Source organism: Electrophorus electricus, chromosome 1 (genome assembly GCF_041902795.1).
Source record: "Electrophorus electricus isolate QZ-2024a chromosome 1, ASM4190279v1, whole genome shotgun sequence".
NCBI lineage: Eukaryota > Metazoa > Chordata > Actinopteri > Gymnotiformes > Gymnotidae > Electrophorus > Electrophorus electricus.
The window spans coordinates 6802388-6818720 of record NC_137497.1 but is presented as its reverse complement, the minus strand read 5'-3'; the positions used below and the strand labels follow the sequence as shown (position 1 = coordinate 6818720).

The 16333-nt window shown below is 44.5% G+C and overlaps 1 protein-coding gene across 4 annotated transcripts in view; it reads left to right on the top strand.

The window, feature by feature from the left end:
- The window catches only part of slc33a2 (solute carrier family 33 member 2), a 28777-nt gene extending 12835 nt beyond the window's left edge, over positions 1-15942 (top strand). For 3 of the 4 annotated variants that reach the window (XM_081710465.1, XM_081710459.1, XM_081710463.1), the window contains exons 3-7: positions 4787-4934; positions 9406-9506; positions 11090-11199; positions 13741-13940; positions 14344-15942. In XM_081710465.1, coding sequence (XP_081566591.1) covers positions 4787-4934; positions 9406-9506; positions 11090-11199; positions 13741-13940; positions 14344-14356 — 572 coding nt within the window. In that variant the 3' untranslated portion in view covers positions 14357-15942. Of the gene's footprint in view, positions 1-4786; positions 4935-9405; positions 9507-11089; positions 11200-13740 lie in introns of all 4 variants that reach the window. The other variant, XM_035526366.2, reaches the window with a different exon arrangement.
- The last annotated feature ends 391 nt before the right edge of the window (positions 15943-16333 follow it).

Genomic DNA, 16333 nt, shown 5'->3' with positions numbered 1-16333 from the left:
ACAGTCATCATTAAAATTTTAACAGTGCAATTTTATTAACATTCCACTACAATATAACCTAAATATACCAGCTAAAAAGAATGTGGATATATAACTTTCCACAGTGTTACACTGGCCCCAGTGTACTGTCATCAAGAACTGTGGGAGTTTATTTGCATATTAGCAATAATATGCAATAGTATTATAATATAATATTATAATCTTTGCAGATCTAGATTTTTGAGTAGTAGCACCTAGAAATACAAAAAACTCAAACGAGCAGTGCCTTCAGAAGCGCCACGGTAAATAGCACATTTGTGGAAGCCAAACAGAAGGAGATGATGCAGTAGCACACTGACGGATGTGTTTCAAAGGCACAAGAAACTTCAAAAAGTCTCTGAAACCTACAAAAATAACAGAAAGAAAATGTGGGATTTTGCCACATGATCACACATCTACCACCACAGAACAGTTTGCCTTCTCAAAAAAGTAGTTCTGGGAACACACACTTAACCGTTGCTTACCTGACAATGTCTACAAGATATAAATTCACTAGAGGTGTTTGAAGCTTCTAGCTCAGATGTGGGTTTCATGTCATTTTAAACCTAAGATTAATAATAGCCTGGAGTAGATGAATACTGCTAGATTTTCAAATTGTGGAACTATGGGGTAGCTAAATAATTTTGTGGATTATACACCAACAGTTCAGCCGCAACTGAGGGAAATTTGACAGTGTGGGGCTAGGAAGGACACAGGGCCTTGGACACACTACAGCTTGTGGGTCTTGGACGCTCGTGAGGAACCACTGTGGCGTAGTACAGGTGGTGGTATTGTGAGTGGATGAAGAAGTGTGGGGAATTTTAAGATCATTTCGTTACATACTCTGGCTGGGAAAATATCAAAATATAATTTCCAAGACCCTAAAGCAAGATTTTGAGAGGAACAGAACTATGCTTGTTTTATGTTTTAAAATTTTTCCAAGATTTTTCATTCAGTAGTTTATTTTATTGTAAACCCTGCTGTCTTGTGATTGTTTAGATATTGGAAGAATATTGTTGGTCTGAGAGTTTTACACTGGAATAGTAATTAATGTTTTTGCTGTAACATTATCAAGCTGCATACACCACCTTACATTTTTCTTCTCTTAGTTTTTTTTTTTTCTTTTATAATTAGGAAGGGAAGTGTGGTGACAAATCAGTTCTGCAGATAACGGTAAAGAAAAGAGTACTAGATTGGTACTTGGTATCAACTGATAGCCGTTGTTCAGGTATCAGTATTGACTGAGAAAACGCAATCAGCTAATTTCTTTGCTAACCCTTGAACTGGGTTTTTTTGCATGTTTTGTATTAGCCATTAGAGCACTTTTTTCAAAAGTGAGTCAGCAACTTGGATAGCAGATTACCTATTTCCAAATGGAGGTAATTTAGCTTTAGCAGTGAAAAGGAGCATATAGAGTGGGGCAGTAATATAGCTACATCTTGCAAACACATTATGGAATGTATCGCAGTATGCTGAAACACACTGGTGCACACTGACATGGTTAAAGATTAGCTGGTGGGGGGTATTAACCAGAATTTTGTTGCATCTTTTTATCACAGTATCACCTTTGTTCACTCACTCACTCACTTTTAACATAACTCACCACAAGGTGGGCACTGTTAGCAACAAAATAACTCTGTTCATCAGTGAATCTCTGTCCTTATTTTTCAAAACTTAGTTGATCAATTGGAGTTTACTTACTTTGCCTTAAAAGGGGGTGAGGGAGAAAAGATTGTAAATGTTTTTGGTTGCATCCTTAAAATGACAACTGCCTCTCTCTGAGTGGCCAGTGAGAAGCTGCCATATATTTAAGCCCTGAAGTAGTGGAGGTAATGGCCCCTCGTAACCTGGAAGTGCATTTCACCCACGTGACATGAACGGTCTCTGGCGGAACTACAGAGGAGTGTATAGCAGAGGGTACATTTTTCTCAGGAACGTTCGTGTCCTTGGCAGCACTCACCATGTACCTAAACGAAGTGATTCTCTTGGTGTTCAGAGATGAGAGAGCTCAGGGTTATGTGATGGAGCAGAGATTGGGCCAGGTGTGGAGTTTCCTCTGTCTCATCTGGGGAGTTGGCACAGGGCGCGGTGGCAGACCCCGACTAGAGGCTGATGCTTTCCAGAGGCAGCCAGGAGGACTACAGGGAGCTATTTGGGGGTGGTGTATAATGAGGAACTGGTCATCCTGGGCCTCTGCTGAGCTGATTCATCCAGGGGTTCAACAGAGGCACTCTGAAACTTCTCTGAACAGAGACATTACCGCCTTGGGTGGAAACAGGCTTCAGACGCCTGGGTAAAGGATCCCCTAAGGATGAGGGTGTAGAATATACCTTCTTTTGGAAAGGACACTCAAAGGTGGCCAGCATTAACACTGCAATTAGAACTACCCTCCTACCCAGTCTTTTTTCTTCTTCTAGGAGTTCTCAGTGCCAGGGAAGGGTGGAACAATCTTACAAGGATCTTATAAGTCCACGCTAACGATATGAGGTTGCTCGGTCTGTGTGCGGAGAATACCTTGCAGGGAATAACTAAAGAACTAATGCAGAACCTCTTGAATGCACCTCCACTCGAAACGCTGTCACCTGATGGACTTCGTAATGGTGAGACGCTCCGCCATTATGGATGTGCTTGTCCATCCCGCTGGAGTGCCTCGTGATCACCTCCAAACTCCAGGCGTTGGCCTATACGTTTGCCTTTCTCTGGGTCCGTTGTGCAACACAGGCACAGGTGTGATGTGTGGCTCTTGTTTCAGGTGTAGAGGTGTTCGCCCTCGTCACACGCGTCGTGAGTAAATGGGGTACATTTCTTCACTCTGCAGCCAGCCTCCCATATCGTCACACACACACGAATACAAGGCTGAAACCGATAGTTCGGCAAGGATGCTCTCTCTTTGTCTGACCGATTGTCGTGGTGCCGCACAGCGGAAGAGGAATAAACCAGAGCTGGCTGTATTCCAGACATGGTAAATGCATTGTTTTTGCTTTTGGAACGTTTCTAGGGGTGTGGTGTGGCTGGTGAAAACAAACACAACACAGCACGGTGACCTACAGGCACAGAGAGGACCTATTTAGCCGTCTGTTCCGCAACACCCGCCATTCTGAAGACCCGCAGGAGTAAACTAGGTGTACAGGTTCAAACCCTGCTAACCCTCTCATATACTTGCCTCTGTCAGCTTATGCTTTTAGCCAAATTGCTCAGGATTAGTCCAGTAAGAGTCATTTTCTAAATGTTCTTAGTCACGTCCGTCTGTTTCCCCCTCGCCTGTTGTTTCCTGTGTGCTGTAGTATCCCTCTCGCTTTCTTACACAACCCTTCTTTTTGACTCCTCTTCTCTGGTCTCGTCTGTCCCCTCAACTCTTCTTGGTGGACGCCTAATGAAATATGAACAGTAATGGACGGTCGTTAGCAATTGGGAGTATTTCTAGAAATGGATAATGTTTCTGTCCAGTCTCTTCATTAGAAAAGCAAAAAAAAAAAAGTATCCAAGAATTTTATTGAATTATTCTTGAAGTCGCAATCAGAATGGTGCGAGATCGAATCTGTCTCTGTCCACAGCAGCACAGTGCCAGTCAGATACCCATGCGGGGTTATGCTCTTCAGTTACTCCTCATTCTTGCTCCTGTGCATACATGTTCTAACTTACCGCTGCAGGTCACGGCCTACTCAAGCATCTGTTTGGTGAAGTTGTTAAAGCTGAACTGGTTTGGACTGATTTGATGGGAATTGGTGGTTGTCCTTGTTACAGGCTGAAAAGTTTTCACCTGAAAGTGAAGGAAAAGCGACATTTAAAACAACAGACTGCCTGCTCCAGCTCCATGTGTAACGGAATGGGGAAAAAATGGAGAAAGATTTGCTGAATGTGAAAAATAAATCTCCCCTTTGTTCGTGTTTTTTACCTTTTATAGACGGATCCTTTACACATTTTAGTTCCAGTGCCTCAAACAGTCACCCACGAAGAAAGCGTTGTCAGTGTGTTGTCAAAAGCGTTCACGTGGTGCTGTCAGCGTTCGCACGGGAACTTTGGCGTGCGAGTCTGATAACTTTTTGATTTGATTTTCTGTTTTTGTTTCGTTCCGTTCTTATCGCGGGGACCCCTAACGCTCGATGTCTGTTTGATGGCGGTCTCAGAACTGTCAGTCACGGGGCTGTCTTGCTGTCGAACTGAATGCAGGCTCCATAAATAATGACACTGCCGTTAAATAATACACAGCGGCGGGCTAACCGGAGCTTCTCTGATGCGAAGAGAGCGCTCTCGCGCTCCTCAGGTGCGCGACAGAAGAACGCGGCTTGACTTTTCCTCGGAATTATCTGAATTAAAGTGACAAGTCCTTTGTTCCAAAAAGCGAATGGTGACTGTATTTTTCAATCTCATTAACAGGATCAGTGAGCAAGGTGACTATCGTGTTGCACATCGTCATGTAAACGCAATTATGAATTATTGCGCGCTGTTGGAGTAAATGGACTACTTGTTGCAAGAAGGCCAAACCAAAGACACCAACAATTCCATGACTCCTGAACCTTGTCTTTCATGGTCGCTGTCTTGTTTTAAGAGCTGGTCAAGGGTAATTGAAATACAGTCCTAATGGACCCTTTCTCATCTCATGTCTAAACCCCAACTTTCTTAAACATGAGGTAATACAGAGATTTGGGGAGCGAAGTGAAGTGATTGTGTGTGTGTGGATGGGTGTGGGTGGGTGGGTGGGGTGGGGTGTTGATTGATTGATTGATTGATTGATTTATTTTTTTGACTCTGTTTTGTTTGTCATCAGGTGAGCAGGGGGCCATCTCCATGTTCCCACTCTTCCTATTGGACCACCACATGACGGCGCGTGAACTCGGCCTGTGGAACGGCCTGGTCGCGATGGCGTTCTCCATTGGCGGGTCCTCTGTCGGGGGTTTCTTACTTTCCCAGTACAGGTAGCACAAACAGTGACTTCTGATTCATACACTTAGGCTAGCTCTTATAGCAGACTCTTCTACATGGGGTGACTTCACAGGACGTGCAGATTAGTAGAGCTCCATCAGATCTCTTTTTGCCTAAAGAAAAGCATTTTTATTTGACCTTTTGCAGCTGTTGTCTCCTTATTTATATATGAGCTTAAGAGGTACAGAGGTAATTAGAAAACAACTGCGAATATCATAGCCGTGATATCTAATGGTATTACTGCTTGAGTGCGGCTTCTGAAATGTGACCTGATCTTCATCTATGTCATAATGAGAAACAAAGCCAGATGCATTTAACAACCATGTGCAAGATTTTCACAATGCTGTGTCTGTTGAGGGAGCAAAAAAAAGTTTAAACACTCAAAGGCAAGAGCAGTAACCCTGTTGGGGAATAATATGTCAATCATTCTTTAAGCCTTCTGGCAGTAATCTAGAAGAGAGGTATTCAACCCTGGACCTTGGATGGATATTCAAATCAAAACAACACAAGGTACAGTATCCTGGCTTTAGACTCCTTTTACAAATTAGACCTGATCCAAAGTAGCCAATCAGTTACATGAACTGTTGAATGTTTCCAGAGTGCTTTCAGAGTCCAGGCCTGCACACAGGTGTCTTGACATTCTACTGTTGAATTTCTTGCTGCAACTTGGAGTTTATTGGATCTTCAACAACTGATAGCTCTCCAGGCCCTGAGGTAGCAGCTTCGCAGTTAGCATGAGGTTTTGGCACTTGTGTGCCATGTTTTGTATTTCTCCAAACATATCCTAGCTTTTTTCCCAACTGTGTCAACTTTTAGCTCTGCTCTCCTTGGACCATAGTCCCTGTAGTGCTGTGGACCATGCAGGCTATGCAGCTGTGCAGTGGGTTTATGATGATGGCCCCATGAAAACAATGCAAGGGATTGTGAGTGGTGCACTGTACCCATGCACCGATCTCGGTATGAGCATGAGTCTACTACAGGCGGCAGCACCTGTACAGAACTCTGTGCATTTGTAAACTATATCTGCTCCACTTTCTCCCGGTTGGAATCCCTTGATCTCTTCGATGATTTTGATGAAGATCAGGTCACACTGATTTCAAACTGTAATCCAGATGATTCCAAAAGACTTAGAGTCTTGTCCCAGCCAATGTTTGTCGTCTTTTGCACTGTATCTCTGTGCTCTTGCTTTCTGTTCGTCTGATGGTCTGTCCCTCGTTACTTTTCTTGTTACAGTATCCATCACTAAAGGCCACTTTGGGTCTTTCTTTCTGCTTCTCTCTGTTGTATTTTTATATGTGATGGTGTGCGGATGTGTGTGTGTTTGCGTGTAATCGAGTGCGTGTGAGTGTATGTGTGTTTAAGCACATATTGTGTGTGTGTGAGCGCTAGGCCCAAGAGAGAGCCAGAGAGTAATGGAAGTAAACACAACTGCTTCAGGGAAGTGTGGTTTGTGAAGACAGAAACGCAGCAGTAAACCCTCTAATGTTGATTTAAGATCAGTTTTTGGTCTCTGTTATACTAGTGGAGTACAGGGGTTTAGGCAGTAAATGCTGTGCCTGAATCAGTGTAAAACTGCATGCCGCTGTAGAGACACAGTCTGAGACCAGAGGGTCATAAACAGGATGATTTCAGATCAAGTCTAGTGAGGAACAGAATACCACAGTGGCCCAACCAAACAGCTGATCACTCTCACCCAAACTCGACTAACTCATCAAACTCTTCAAAACTTGGAATTGGATGTCGCAGCTTAGAAGCCTTTCGCTAGGAGCTGGTTTGGTAACAACAGCGGAGTGTAGGAAAAGTGGAATTTACCGCTCCGATTGCCTTTCATGTGATTGACATGTTCATGGCAGAAATAATATTCATACAGCGTAGGTGCATGTGGGGGTGGAGGGTGTTTCGGAGGGGGCCTGGGGGATTGATTTTAATGTTCAAATGCTGCACCTTTCAGTCTTGCCAAATACCTATTGTAACACTAAATCCATGCGTGAAGTAGAATGCAGTATGAATTAGTGGTAGCTCAGTGGTTAAGGTACTTGACTTGCAATCGGAAGGTTGCTAGTTCAAGCTCCACCACTGCCCAGTTGCCATTGTTGGGCCCCTGATCAAGGCCCTTAACCCTGAATTGTTCAACTTGTACTCATTCATAATTGTAAGTCGCTTTGGATAAAAGCATCAGCTAAATGCCATAAATGTAATTTACTGTTTCTGACTTATTTAGCTTGTATTTCGATTAAAAATATTTATTGTTGCAGTTTTCCTGTCAGAACCTACAACGGTTCACATTTGCCTCCCGCTGTCTGTACACGGGTGGGTTTCTTTCCTTTTTGAACCATTTCACATGCTTAACCCAGGATTCACACCAGGTTACGTAATCTCCCACACCTGCTCGCTCTTCTGTGATGGGTGTGGCGCCCGGTTAACATGACGCACCGCCGCTCCGTTAATAATCTGAACTCGGCATGTCTTTGTCTGGCCAATGTCGATACATGTCCTAGCAGCCGTTTAATCCGTAGGTACGTATGCAAGAACGCTGGAGTTCCTATTTGTTTTCAGCCTTAAATTCAAGTGGGTATGTTTGGGCTGAGATCTTCTAGCTTTTCATCTCTCCTGGGTCTGGTAATGGACACCTGCGCAAATCGCCCGCTAATAGAAGGAGGTAGTGTGTCTCCTATCGGGAGTGTGTTGGGAAGTGTAAAGTCATTTCTATCTGCCCCTCTCCCCTCCCTCGCTATGAATGGGGTGGTGTGGTGTGTTTCACACGCAGGGCTCGGATCCGTCGCCCCAGTCGCGCATTTAGGGTTCTGCTTCCCACAGGTCGGGTTTCCGCCGTTGTCTGCTCAGGGCCGCTGAAAGCTAATTTGGACACTTATCCCAGCCCCATCTGAAGCGCTCGAGTGGCCGGAGGCTGACCCCTGTATACGGATCGCAGTCGGGAATCTGAGAGCGGCGGTCTTATCGACAGTGCTGCGCGGGATACTGGGAGTCCGAATTGCTTGCTTTCTCTCTTGGTTGATCTCTCTTTCTCTCACGCACAGTTATTCTCCTTCTCTCGCTCTCTCTCTCTCTCTCTCTCTCTCTCTCTCTCTCTCTCTCTCTCTCTCTCTCTCTCTCTCTCATAGCCTTTTCGTTCTTTCCATCTTTCCATCTCTTCTCAAGCTCTTTCTTTCTCCATTTTTCTCCCAGCATCTCCACTCCATCTGTCCCTCCGTTTCGACCCCCCCCCCCCCCCCCCTTATGCTAGCAGACTGATGGTCCGCTGGGAGAAAGGTAGCGAGAAGAGGAGACACGGACCGGCCACCATGGGGCTTCCGGCTCCTCTGTCTCTCCCGTGACTTCAGAGTAATTCCACTCCCAGCCTATCTTCTCTCTTTCTGTATCAAGGTTTAAAGGAAGTCTGTAGATACGCTACATGGACAAAAGTATGGAGAGACCTACACGTTACACCGGCAGGAGTCTCCTCCTTCTGGGAAGGCTTTCCACAGGATTTTGGATTTCTGTCTGTCTGTCTGTGTGTGTGTGTGTGTGTGTGTGTGTGTGTGTGTGTGTGTGTGTGTGTGTGTGTGGTAGTTGAGTTTAGTCCCTGTCTGAAAGCCCAGACCTGCCCCACCATCTTAATGCAAGCTATGATGATTCCTTATAATATATCTAGCATATATTTGAGTTTAGTGCTCAGAGGCAGACTATACAAGTATTCATTTCATTTCTGCAAGTCTGCTTAGTTATGATTTACTAAAATGTGGCAGGTTTTAGGGGTAATGGACATATGACATTCTTGTACCAGGCTGTCCTGTGATAAGTCACCCCAAAATACACACACACACACACAATAAAATTATCAGGCCCAGGGGGCTGTTTGTGTGTGTGCATGATTGACAGGGTCCACTGGTTGTTCTGATTGGCAGTAGTAGATTGTTTGTGTGTGTGTGTGTGTGTGTGGGGGGGGGGGGGGGGGGGTTGGAAGCATCTGATGGTCACTAATTAGACTGAGTCTAATCAGCCAGTGGCTGTGGATCTTGTAGTGTTATTGATTATGCCATGAAGCAGGCTCACCAGGAGGCTCTTTAACTACTAACAGGGAATCAATTAGACTGTCTGAGTGTATGTGTGCGCTTCTGTAATCTGTATTGTTGTCTGTGTGCTGCTGTGACCCAAGTGTCAAGGTCTTTTCTCATTTGTTTTAATGTTATAGACATTTGAGGAAAATTAGACTTGTTGAGGTCTGATGAATTTGTATGTTTGTGAAACCTTTCACGGTGCTGAAGGACTCTTAAGGCATTATAATGTATGGTACTCAAGAACAAACACCCCCAGAATTCAGCACTCATACTGGCAAAAATCTAGTAGTGGGAAATTCTAATCTCATTAATATTGGAGCCTTGTGTGTGTTGACCCACATGCACGCGAGCAGTATTCTTACAAAGCTACTTTTCCCGTTTCTGTGTGTGTGGGTGTGTGTTTCAGCCTCGGCTTATTGATGAGGCGTGTGTTCGTAATTCGGACTGTTGGCATGGTTTTCCAGTGCTCTTTACTCACTGTGCTGGAGCCCTCTTCCCTTATGAAAGGTAAGACACACACACACACACACACACACACACACACACACACACAAAAAACGAGTGACACCAGCTGGCCATGAAAAAATGTTTCCCAAATTTACTAGTCTGGAATCACTCCTGATTCTACGATTCCTGATTGAAACTTAAAAAAAAAAGTGTAGACATTTAAATGTGGCAGTAGATTTTTTTTCCCCCTCATTCATTTTTGGTTCATGTTGCACGAATTCCTAGATTTTTACATACTTCCGTGACAAAATCGTGGCATTTCGATGGCGGTAAACGCTCACATTCTGGCAGGCGCGGCACTTCGCGAAACCTCCTCTGTCGCCCTCCTTCCCCTCCGTGTGGCTCGCGGCGCCGCTGAGTAACGGAGAAGTGCGGCGTTTCCGTCTGCGCGCGGGGCAGCGTTTCCGTGTGCGCGCGGGGCAGCGTTTTTCGTCTCGCATTCTCGCGGCTCTCTTTGATAAATGAATAATCGGCCCCGCATCCCCCCCCCAAACGTTTTCGGATGTTTATTTAATGAAAATAGGAAGAGAAAGTGTTCGGGAGCAGCTTGGATTTTAGCTGCCTAGTCTTTTCCTTTTATTTTTCCGCTTTGCTGCCGCTACGCAGTACAGGCTTTTTAGTCGGGGTTTTTGTCAGCAGGCCCGTTTGATGACTTTCTCTCCCCCCACCCCCCCTCGCTCTCTATCTTCCGGTGTTTCCTCCAAAACAGAACAAAGATACTTTCGACCTACCTCCACCACAACCTCCCCACAAAAAAAAAAAAGATTCCTGCTGAAAATATTTTTATGAGCATTTTATGAGTCTGCCTGATCTCTCCACCCATGGTTCCTGGATAAAATAATGGAGAACTCTAGTTAGACAGAGTTGACTGATTCCAGGCCGTTCAGATTGCTGCATTTCTCACTGCTGCGCAACTTGGGAGACGCAGCCCGCTGAATACAAAGCAGCAATTCCGTCTCCGCCGTCGGTTCCGTTCTTGGTTCCGTCCCCGCCCTCTGATCCGTCCCTGCCTTCGGTTGGCCAATAGAAATGAGCTGTTGCCATTCCAGTACGCAGTGGTCTGGCATATTGTGTCCACATTGTGGTAAGTATAACTGTATTAGCAGAGGGAAGCTGACACTTGTCCTCGTTTTGAGATACGATGATTTATTAGATTGCTACCTCCAGCAAAAAATTTCAATTTCATGTGACTCTGCTAAAGTGAGGATCTGCTTAAAGGAATACTTAAGCGTTGCTCAACAGCTGCCTCTAGGTGCCAATTAAAACTGCATTTCAAGTCAACAGGGTTCAACTTTCTTCTTTAAGCACTTGTCAGAACGATGTCCGTAGTCACCCACAGACCACATGCTTCAGACGCAGTAGTTAAGTTTAAAAACTGTTCCTTTAAATGAAAACCTCAGGCGGAGTTTAAGAAATGTAATAAAGCCTTAAAAAATGTCTTGAACATTTCAATTGGCTATTTAGCTTCATGATATGAATGAGTGTATGTACGTAGGAGAATAGAATTACATGGTATCCTGTTGAATCAATTCATTCTGTTATTCCCTTAGAAATTGTGTGTGTGTGTGTGTGTGTACTTTTAGGGATTTCTGTGTTGAGTCTGAGTGCGCAGCACTTCATCGCGGGCCTCATCACCACACTCACCTTCACCTGCATGATGAACTGCACACAGAGAGCTGAAGAGAGCATCCAGGTATCGTGCCTTCTCATGGACCAGTCAGAAAAAAACCCTCCAGCCCTGCTAAGGTTTTGGCTGTTAGCCTCTGATGCAGAGTCAAATATACTTTCTGATTGGCTATTTAGTCTAAAATGTGAGTCAAAACAGTATAATATAGACAAAAACTGCATAAAGGTTTTTGTCCATTCTGGCGGTGTGCTAGGCCGATATATTTTGCTACTCAGAAAGCAGTTTTGCTGTGCAAACTGTTTAGAGAACAGCTGGAACATTTATCATTACCTTCATGTTACCGCATGCAGTTTTGTAGCAGAAAGAGGAGGGAGTCAATCAGAACTCTGTGTACTTGTTACCAGACGCCTGCGCTTTCAGTGCACCTTTGAGCTGTTTCCTTTCGGGTAGGCGAAGAACGTACGCGCACGCCGCTCGCCAGCCGCAGTCTGGAGCGTTCGAGTGTATATAGCAGGCTGGCGGAAGATGATTGTCGGCCTCTCCCGGTTCCCGCTGGTTCTACTCTGTCGGTTTGGGGCGTCCCCAGCCTGGCACGCAGCTCGGGACAGCTCCTTGTGGCCTGATCCTACACGAGTCCCGCACCCTCGCGGCACGCCCCCCTTCTCAATCCCAGATTAGCGCGACTTCCTGCTGCTAACAGCCGCTCACCCGTTTATGTATTAAACCCTGATCCGACAATGAGCGAATTGCTCCGGGTGCCTCTGCGTGTCCTCGCTATGGATTCCAAACCCAGAGTTGTGGTGTGTTTTATTTATTTTTTAAATTTTGCGTGTGCATGTGCAGGCAGACGTAGGGCTGACAGCGCTGCTCCCAGACATCCCCTCTCCTGCCTGTCACAGGGAGCCCCGGGCCTGTTTGAGTGTCAGTCACAGGCACTTTTATATCCACACATCAAGGGGAATAGGCGATACCGCCACTGCAGGGACGCCTCGCCGAGGCCCATCGTTCATTGCAAAAGGCGCATATTTGTTGTTATTGTTATTGTTGTTATTATTATTATTATTATTATTAGCACAAATATAAATTAAAACAAAAACTTCCAAATATGCACAAATGAAGCACTACAAAGGACTGGTAGTAAGAGTTCATTCGCATGTCTGCACGCACACACATACACAAGTACACACACACACACACACACACACACACACACACACACACACACCCAAGCAGAATACTTACAGAGCTACTTTTAACATGTGTGCTCCTGTGTGTGTGTGTGTGTGTGTGTGTGTGTGTGTGTGTGTGTGTGTGTGTGTGTGTGTGTGTGTGTGTGTGTGTGTGTGTGTGTGTGTGTGTGTTAAGGAGAACCCGTCTCTCAGCGAGTTAAGGATTAGTACGCAGCTCCTCCCAAGCACGCCATCTCACTCTCCACCTTAGCTAAGCTCGTTCGTGTCTTTAGCCTAATAAATTTAGCAACAGAAGTCATTAAGAACCACAGGTTCCTGACATCACTCCAAGCCCTAGATTCTGGCTCTCTCCAAGTACACGTTGGAATCACTTCCACTTTCAAAAGTTACAGCACTGTTAGTCCTGTTTTTCCGCATTATGTCTTGAGAAGCTAAATTTGTCCAGAAATGTCAAAAATGAGGACGACGGGTCATCTGCCGGTGAATTGACAGTGGTATATATCGTGAGTGTGTGTGTGTGTGTGTGTGGTCGTCTATCTATTCCTGTCCTGAAACTAGTATTGGGTGACAGAAAGCCAATACTGTGAGTGCTTGCGAAAAGCCCCTGGAGAGCGAAACCTTAAACAAGTCTGCAGGAATAAAAGCGCTCCACTTAATTCCAGCGCGGGGCCATCGTGAGCAAGGAGAGCCGTCTCCCCGTCAGGTCCACCACGGCATTTAAAGGGAGCGGCCTTACGCAGACGCACCTGCAGAGAACTTCATCACAGCACCATGCGGCCTCCGTCAAGACTAAAGCTGCACTTCGTGCAGGGAGCGAGAAGTTTAGAGGGTCATTTCTGCTGTTGGTTCCTCCTCATTGATAGTCATAGGGTAACACTCCTAACACGCACAGTGAGGTAGTTTAGCTATATGATTGATTGATCAGCACTGTACTGTGGAAAAATATGTTGCCTGGGGAAGTGGGGGGCGATATCAATTTCAGGTCCTGGAGGAGTAAAAAAAACCCAAAAAACATTGTGGTGCTAATAGTTGAACAGTCCAGAAGTTCAACCATCATCGGTCACCGTGGAGTAACTGCTGCCTGTGCCCAGCAAAGAAGCCATTCCAGCACTGCAGCATGTATTTAAATGAGTCACTTACCTCCTCGTTTCAGACATACAAAGATCAGTCTCACTGACCCAAAATGTTACCCTTTCATAGCATCGTTGAGCCAAGACTTGCGCTCGAAACAATGATTTTATCAACGCTGTCTTATTCTGTAATTATAATGGTATACAAAAGTTTATTAGGAAGTTAATAAAACACTTCAATTCGGACATCCTGTGCTGACAGAATGGGAATAGCACAACACTTTTGGTAGGACACCACTGGATCAGATTTCTCTCGTCCAATGTTTCCTCCTCTTTGTCCATTTCAGGCTACTCACTACAGTTTCTTGGCTACCCTGGAGGTGCTGGGCAAACTGAGCTTCAGTGCCCTGGCTGGGGGTATGGTGGACACAGTGGGCTTTCCTATAGCCTTCCTCCTCTTCTTCTTCCTCACTTCCAGCAGCGCCCTGCACGTGTGGCACGCCACGGAGACGGGCGTCCTGAAGGACCAGTCGAAAGGGCAGCCGCAGTGAGTGGCCCGACGCGAGGGATGGGGACAGAGGGTTTAGGTACCAGGTTTCAGGACGTGCGCTCGGAGAACAGCGGTTTCAGCCACCAAGCAAGAAACGCTGACATTTGGTTAAGTTAATTCAGAAGTTAAGGCTTCAGTCGAAATTCCCTGTCCTCCTGTTAGTCTTGAATAGATCTGAATGTTAGTAGAGCCATAATAAAAATAAAGTAAGAAAATCTCTAAAACTCAAAACTGCATTGTGTGGAACGAAAACCACTAAACCAAAAAAAGCAATTTCACAACATACAGTTAAACCAGCAAAGAGCGCCACCAGAGCCATGACTGTTTAGAAGGTTCTGAACCGCCGTCTTGCAGCACACAGGGCTGGAACGCCAGCACTGACCATTTTGGTGTTCCCCAGCATCAGGGACTGACTCCGGTTTGTTAGAGCGATGAGTGGAAAACACTGAACCACTGTAGCGCTGTGGCTCTCTGAGCCCAGTGCCGTCGGACCTCGCTCCGCTAACCCCCCACCCCACCTCGCCCCACCGCTACTCGTCGACGACTCAGGCCTTTGGCGCTGTCAGACGTGGACGTGTTGGGATATGCCAACACCTTCGCTCTTCAGTAGCTAGCTAAACCAGCTGGCTGCCTCTTTGGATGTCGTCAAACTAAGCCATGGCTTTCGCCGAGAGCACGTCTTGTCTGCCAAAAGCAAAGCTCGCAGTCTTCTGTCCATACGTTTAACGGTAAAATCAAAACAAGTAAAGACTACTTAACGTGTAGTAATTCAGACTAGTGAATTACCTATAATGAAAGCTGAATAGAAGTTTTGTTATGGAATAGACTGATATCCAGTAGCCAATAAAGTAATCTTTGTTATAGTATTCTTCTATAGCCACAATATCTTTCTGAATATAGTATGACTCAAAGCTGCTCACACTGGTGAAATGGAAATTTCGGAATTTAATTGCTTAATTTAATTTTAATATTTTCTAAGCATTGTTTGTACAATTCAGAGATGGTTTTCCATGTTTTCCTTCACTGCTTCACAAAACAATGATCAATAACACGATTATGACAACAGGTTCAATGGCTTTCCCATCTTGCAACAATGTCCTTGAAATGACAATTGTCACTTTCTGTAGTATTTTTGTTACTATGTTGACAATGTTAAATACTGTAAATCTGAAGTGTTGGATGGGGGGGAGGTGTTTAGAGCACACTGTGTTCATTCATGTATCTGAGCCATTTTTTAAGTGATCTGCATTTCCTATGCAATAATGCAATAATACATCCAAATTTGTTGTGAACAGATGTATTTACATGTAAGACTGTACATTTATTTTAGCTTTCATTTAGAATGCTTCTGTTCAAAACATTCTGATGTTAGTAAAATAAGTTGAGTTGGGGCCAGTTAGTGTTATGCAAAGGACAATGGAAGCCATGTTAACTGACACCCCCCACCAGCTTTTCTTAAGACGTTTTGGCATTTTTGGAAAAAAACTCTTGCATTCAGCATCAGAAAAGGGAAGTTCATGTTTGATATGTTTACTTTAACACTCAAGCCTGAAGTTGAAGCAAATGTGTGGTGTCTTTTTATTTATGTATTCATGGGCAAAAAAAAATAATTCTTTATAGTTTAATTGGTTTTGTATGTTTATTTCATAATGTCAGGTGACATGTACGTGTGTGTGTATTGCTAAAAACTTGCTTAGTGAGATTTAAGGGGCCTTAAATATGCATACAAAGTAGAACATTGAAAAAATATTCTGCTAAAATAAAGTAAATAATTAAAAGGTAACAATGCAAGCTAGCTGCACACAGAACAATAGCATGTAGTAGTATAATTAGTATGGTTATTTAAGAGGTTTCAAAAACTACCATATAAGGTGCTGTCCTTTCATGGCAGGTCAGTTCCCCCACACCATCTTTTCTCATTGGAACCACCTCTATAAACATTCTTTGATGTACCAGCAACACCTTGCACAAAAGAAAATCAATAAAACTTAGAGCTGGACTTAAGTGTATCGTTTTGTGTTTTTATAATGTCAGTGTTGAGCTCTGGAACGGTATTTCCGTTGCATGGTGAAACCTTGGTTTGCACTTTTGGTTTTGGTTTGGTTTGTTTCTTTATGTCACTCATCCAAAAGCAGCACAGAAATTTGCCATTTTCTGTTTCGGTTATTTGAACAGGTCAGAACACCTCTGTAAGGCCACAGCAGCAGAGATGCAACTCAGGTGCCAGCTGTGGCACCTACAGTATTCATCAGTACTCAATCAGTACTCAGTATTCATCAGTACTCAATCAGTACTCAGTATTCATCAGTACTCAATCAGTACTCAGTATTCATCAGTACTCAAAACACCATCAGATTAGCTAATGCTAGCTAGTGAGCTAATTGCAGTTA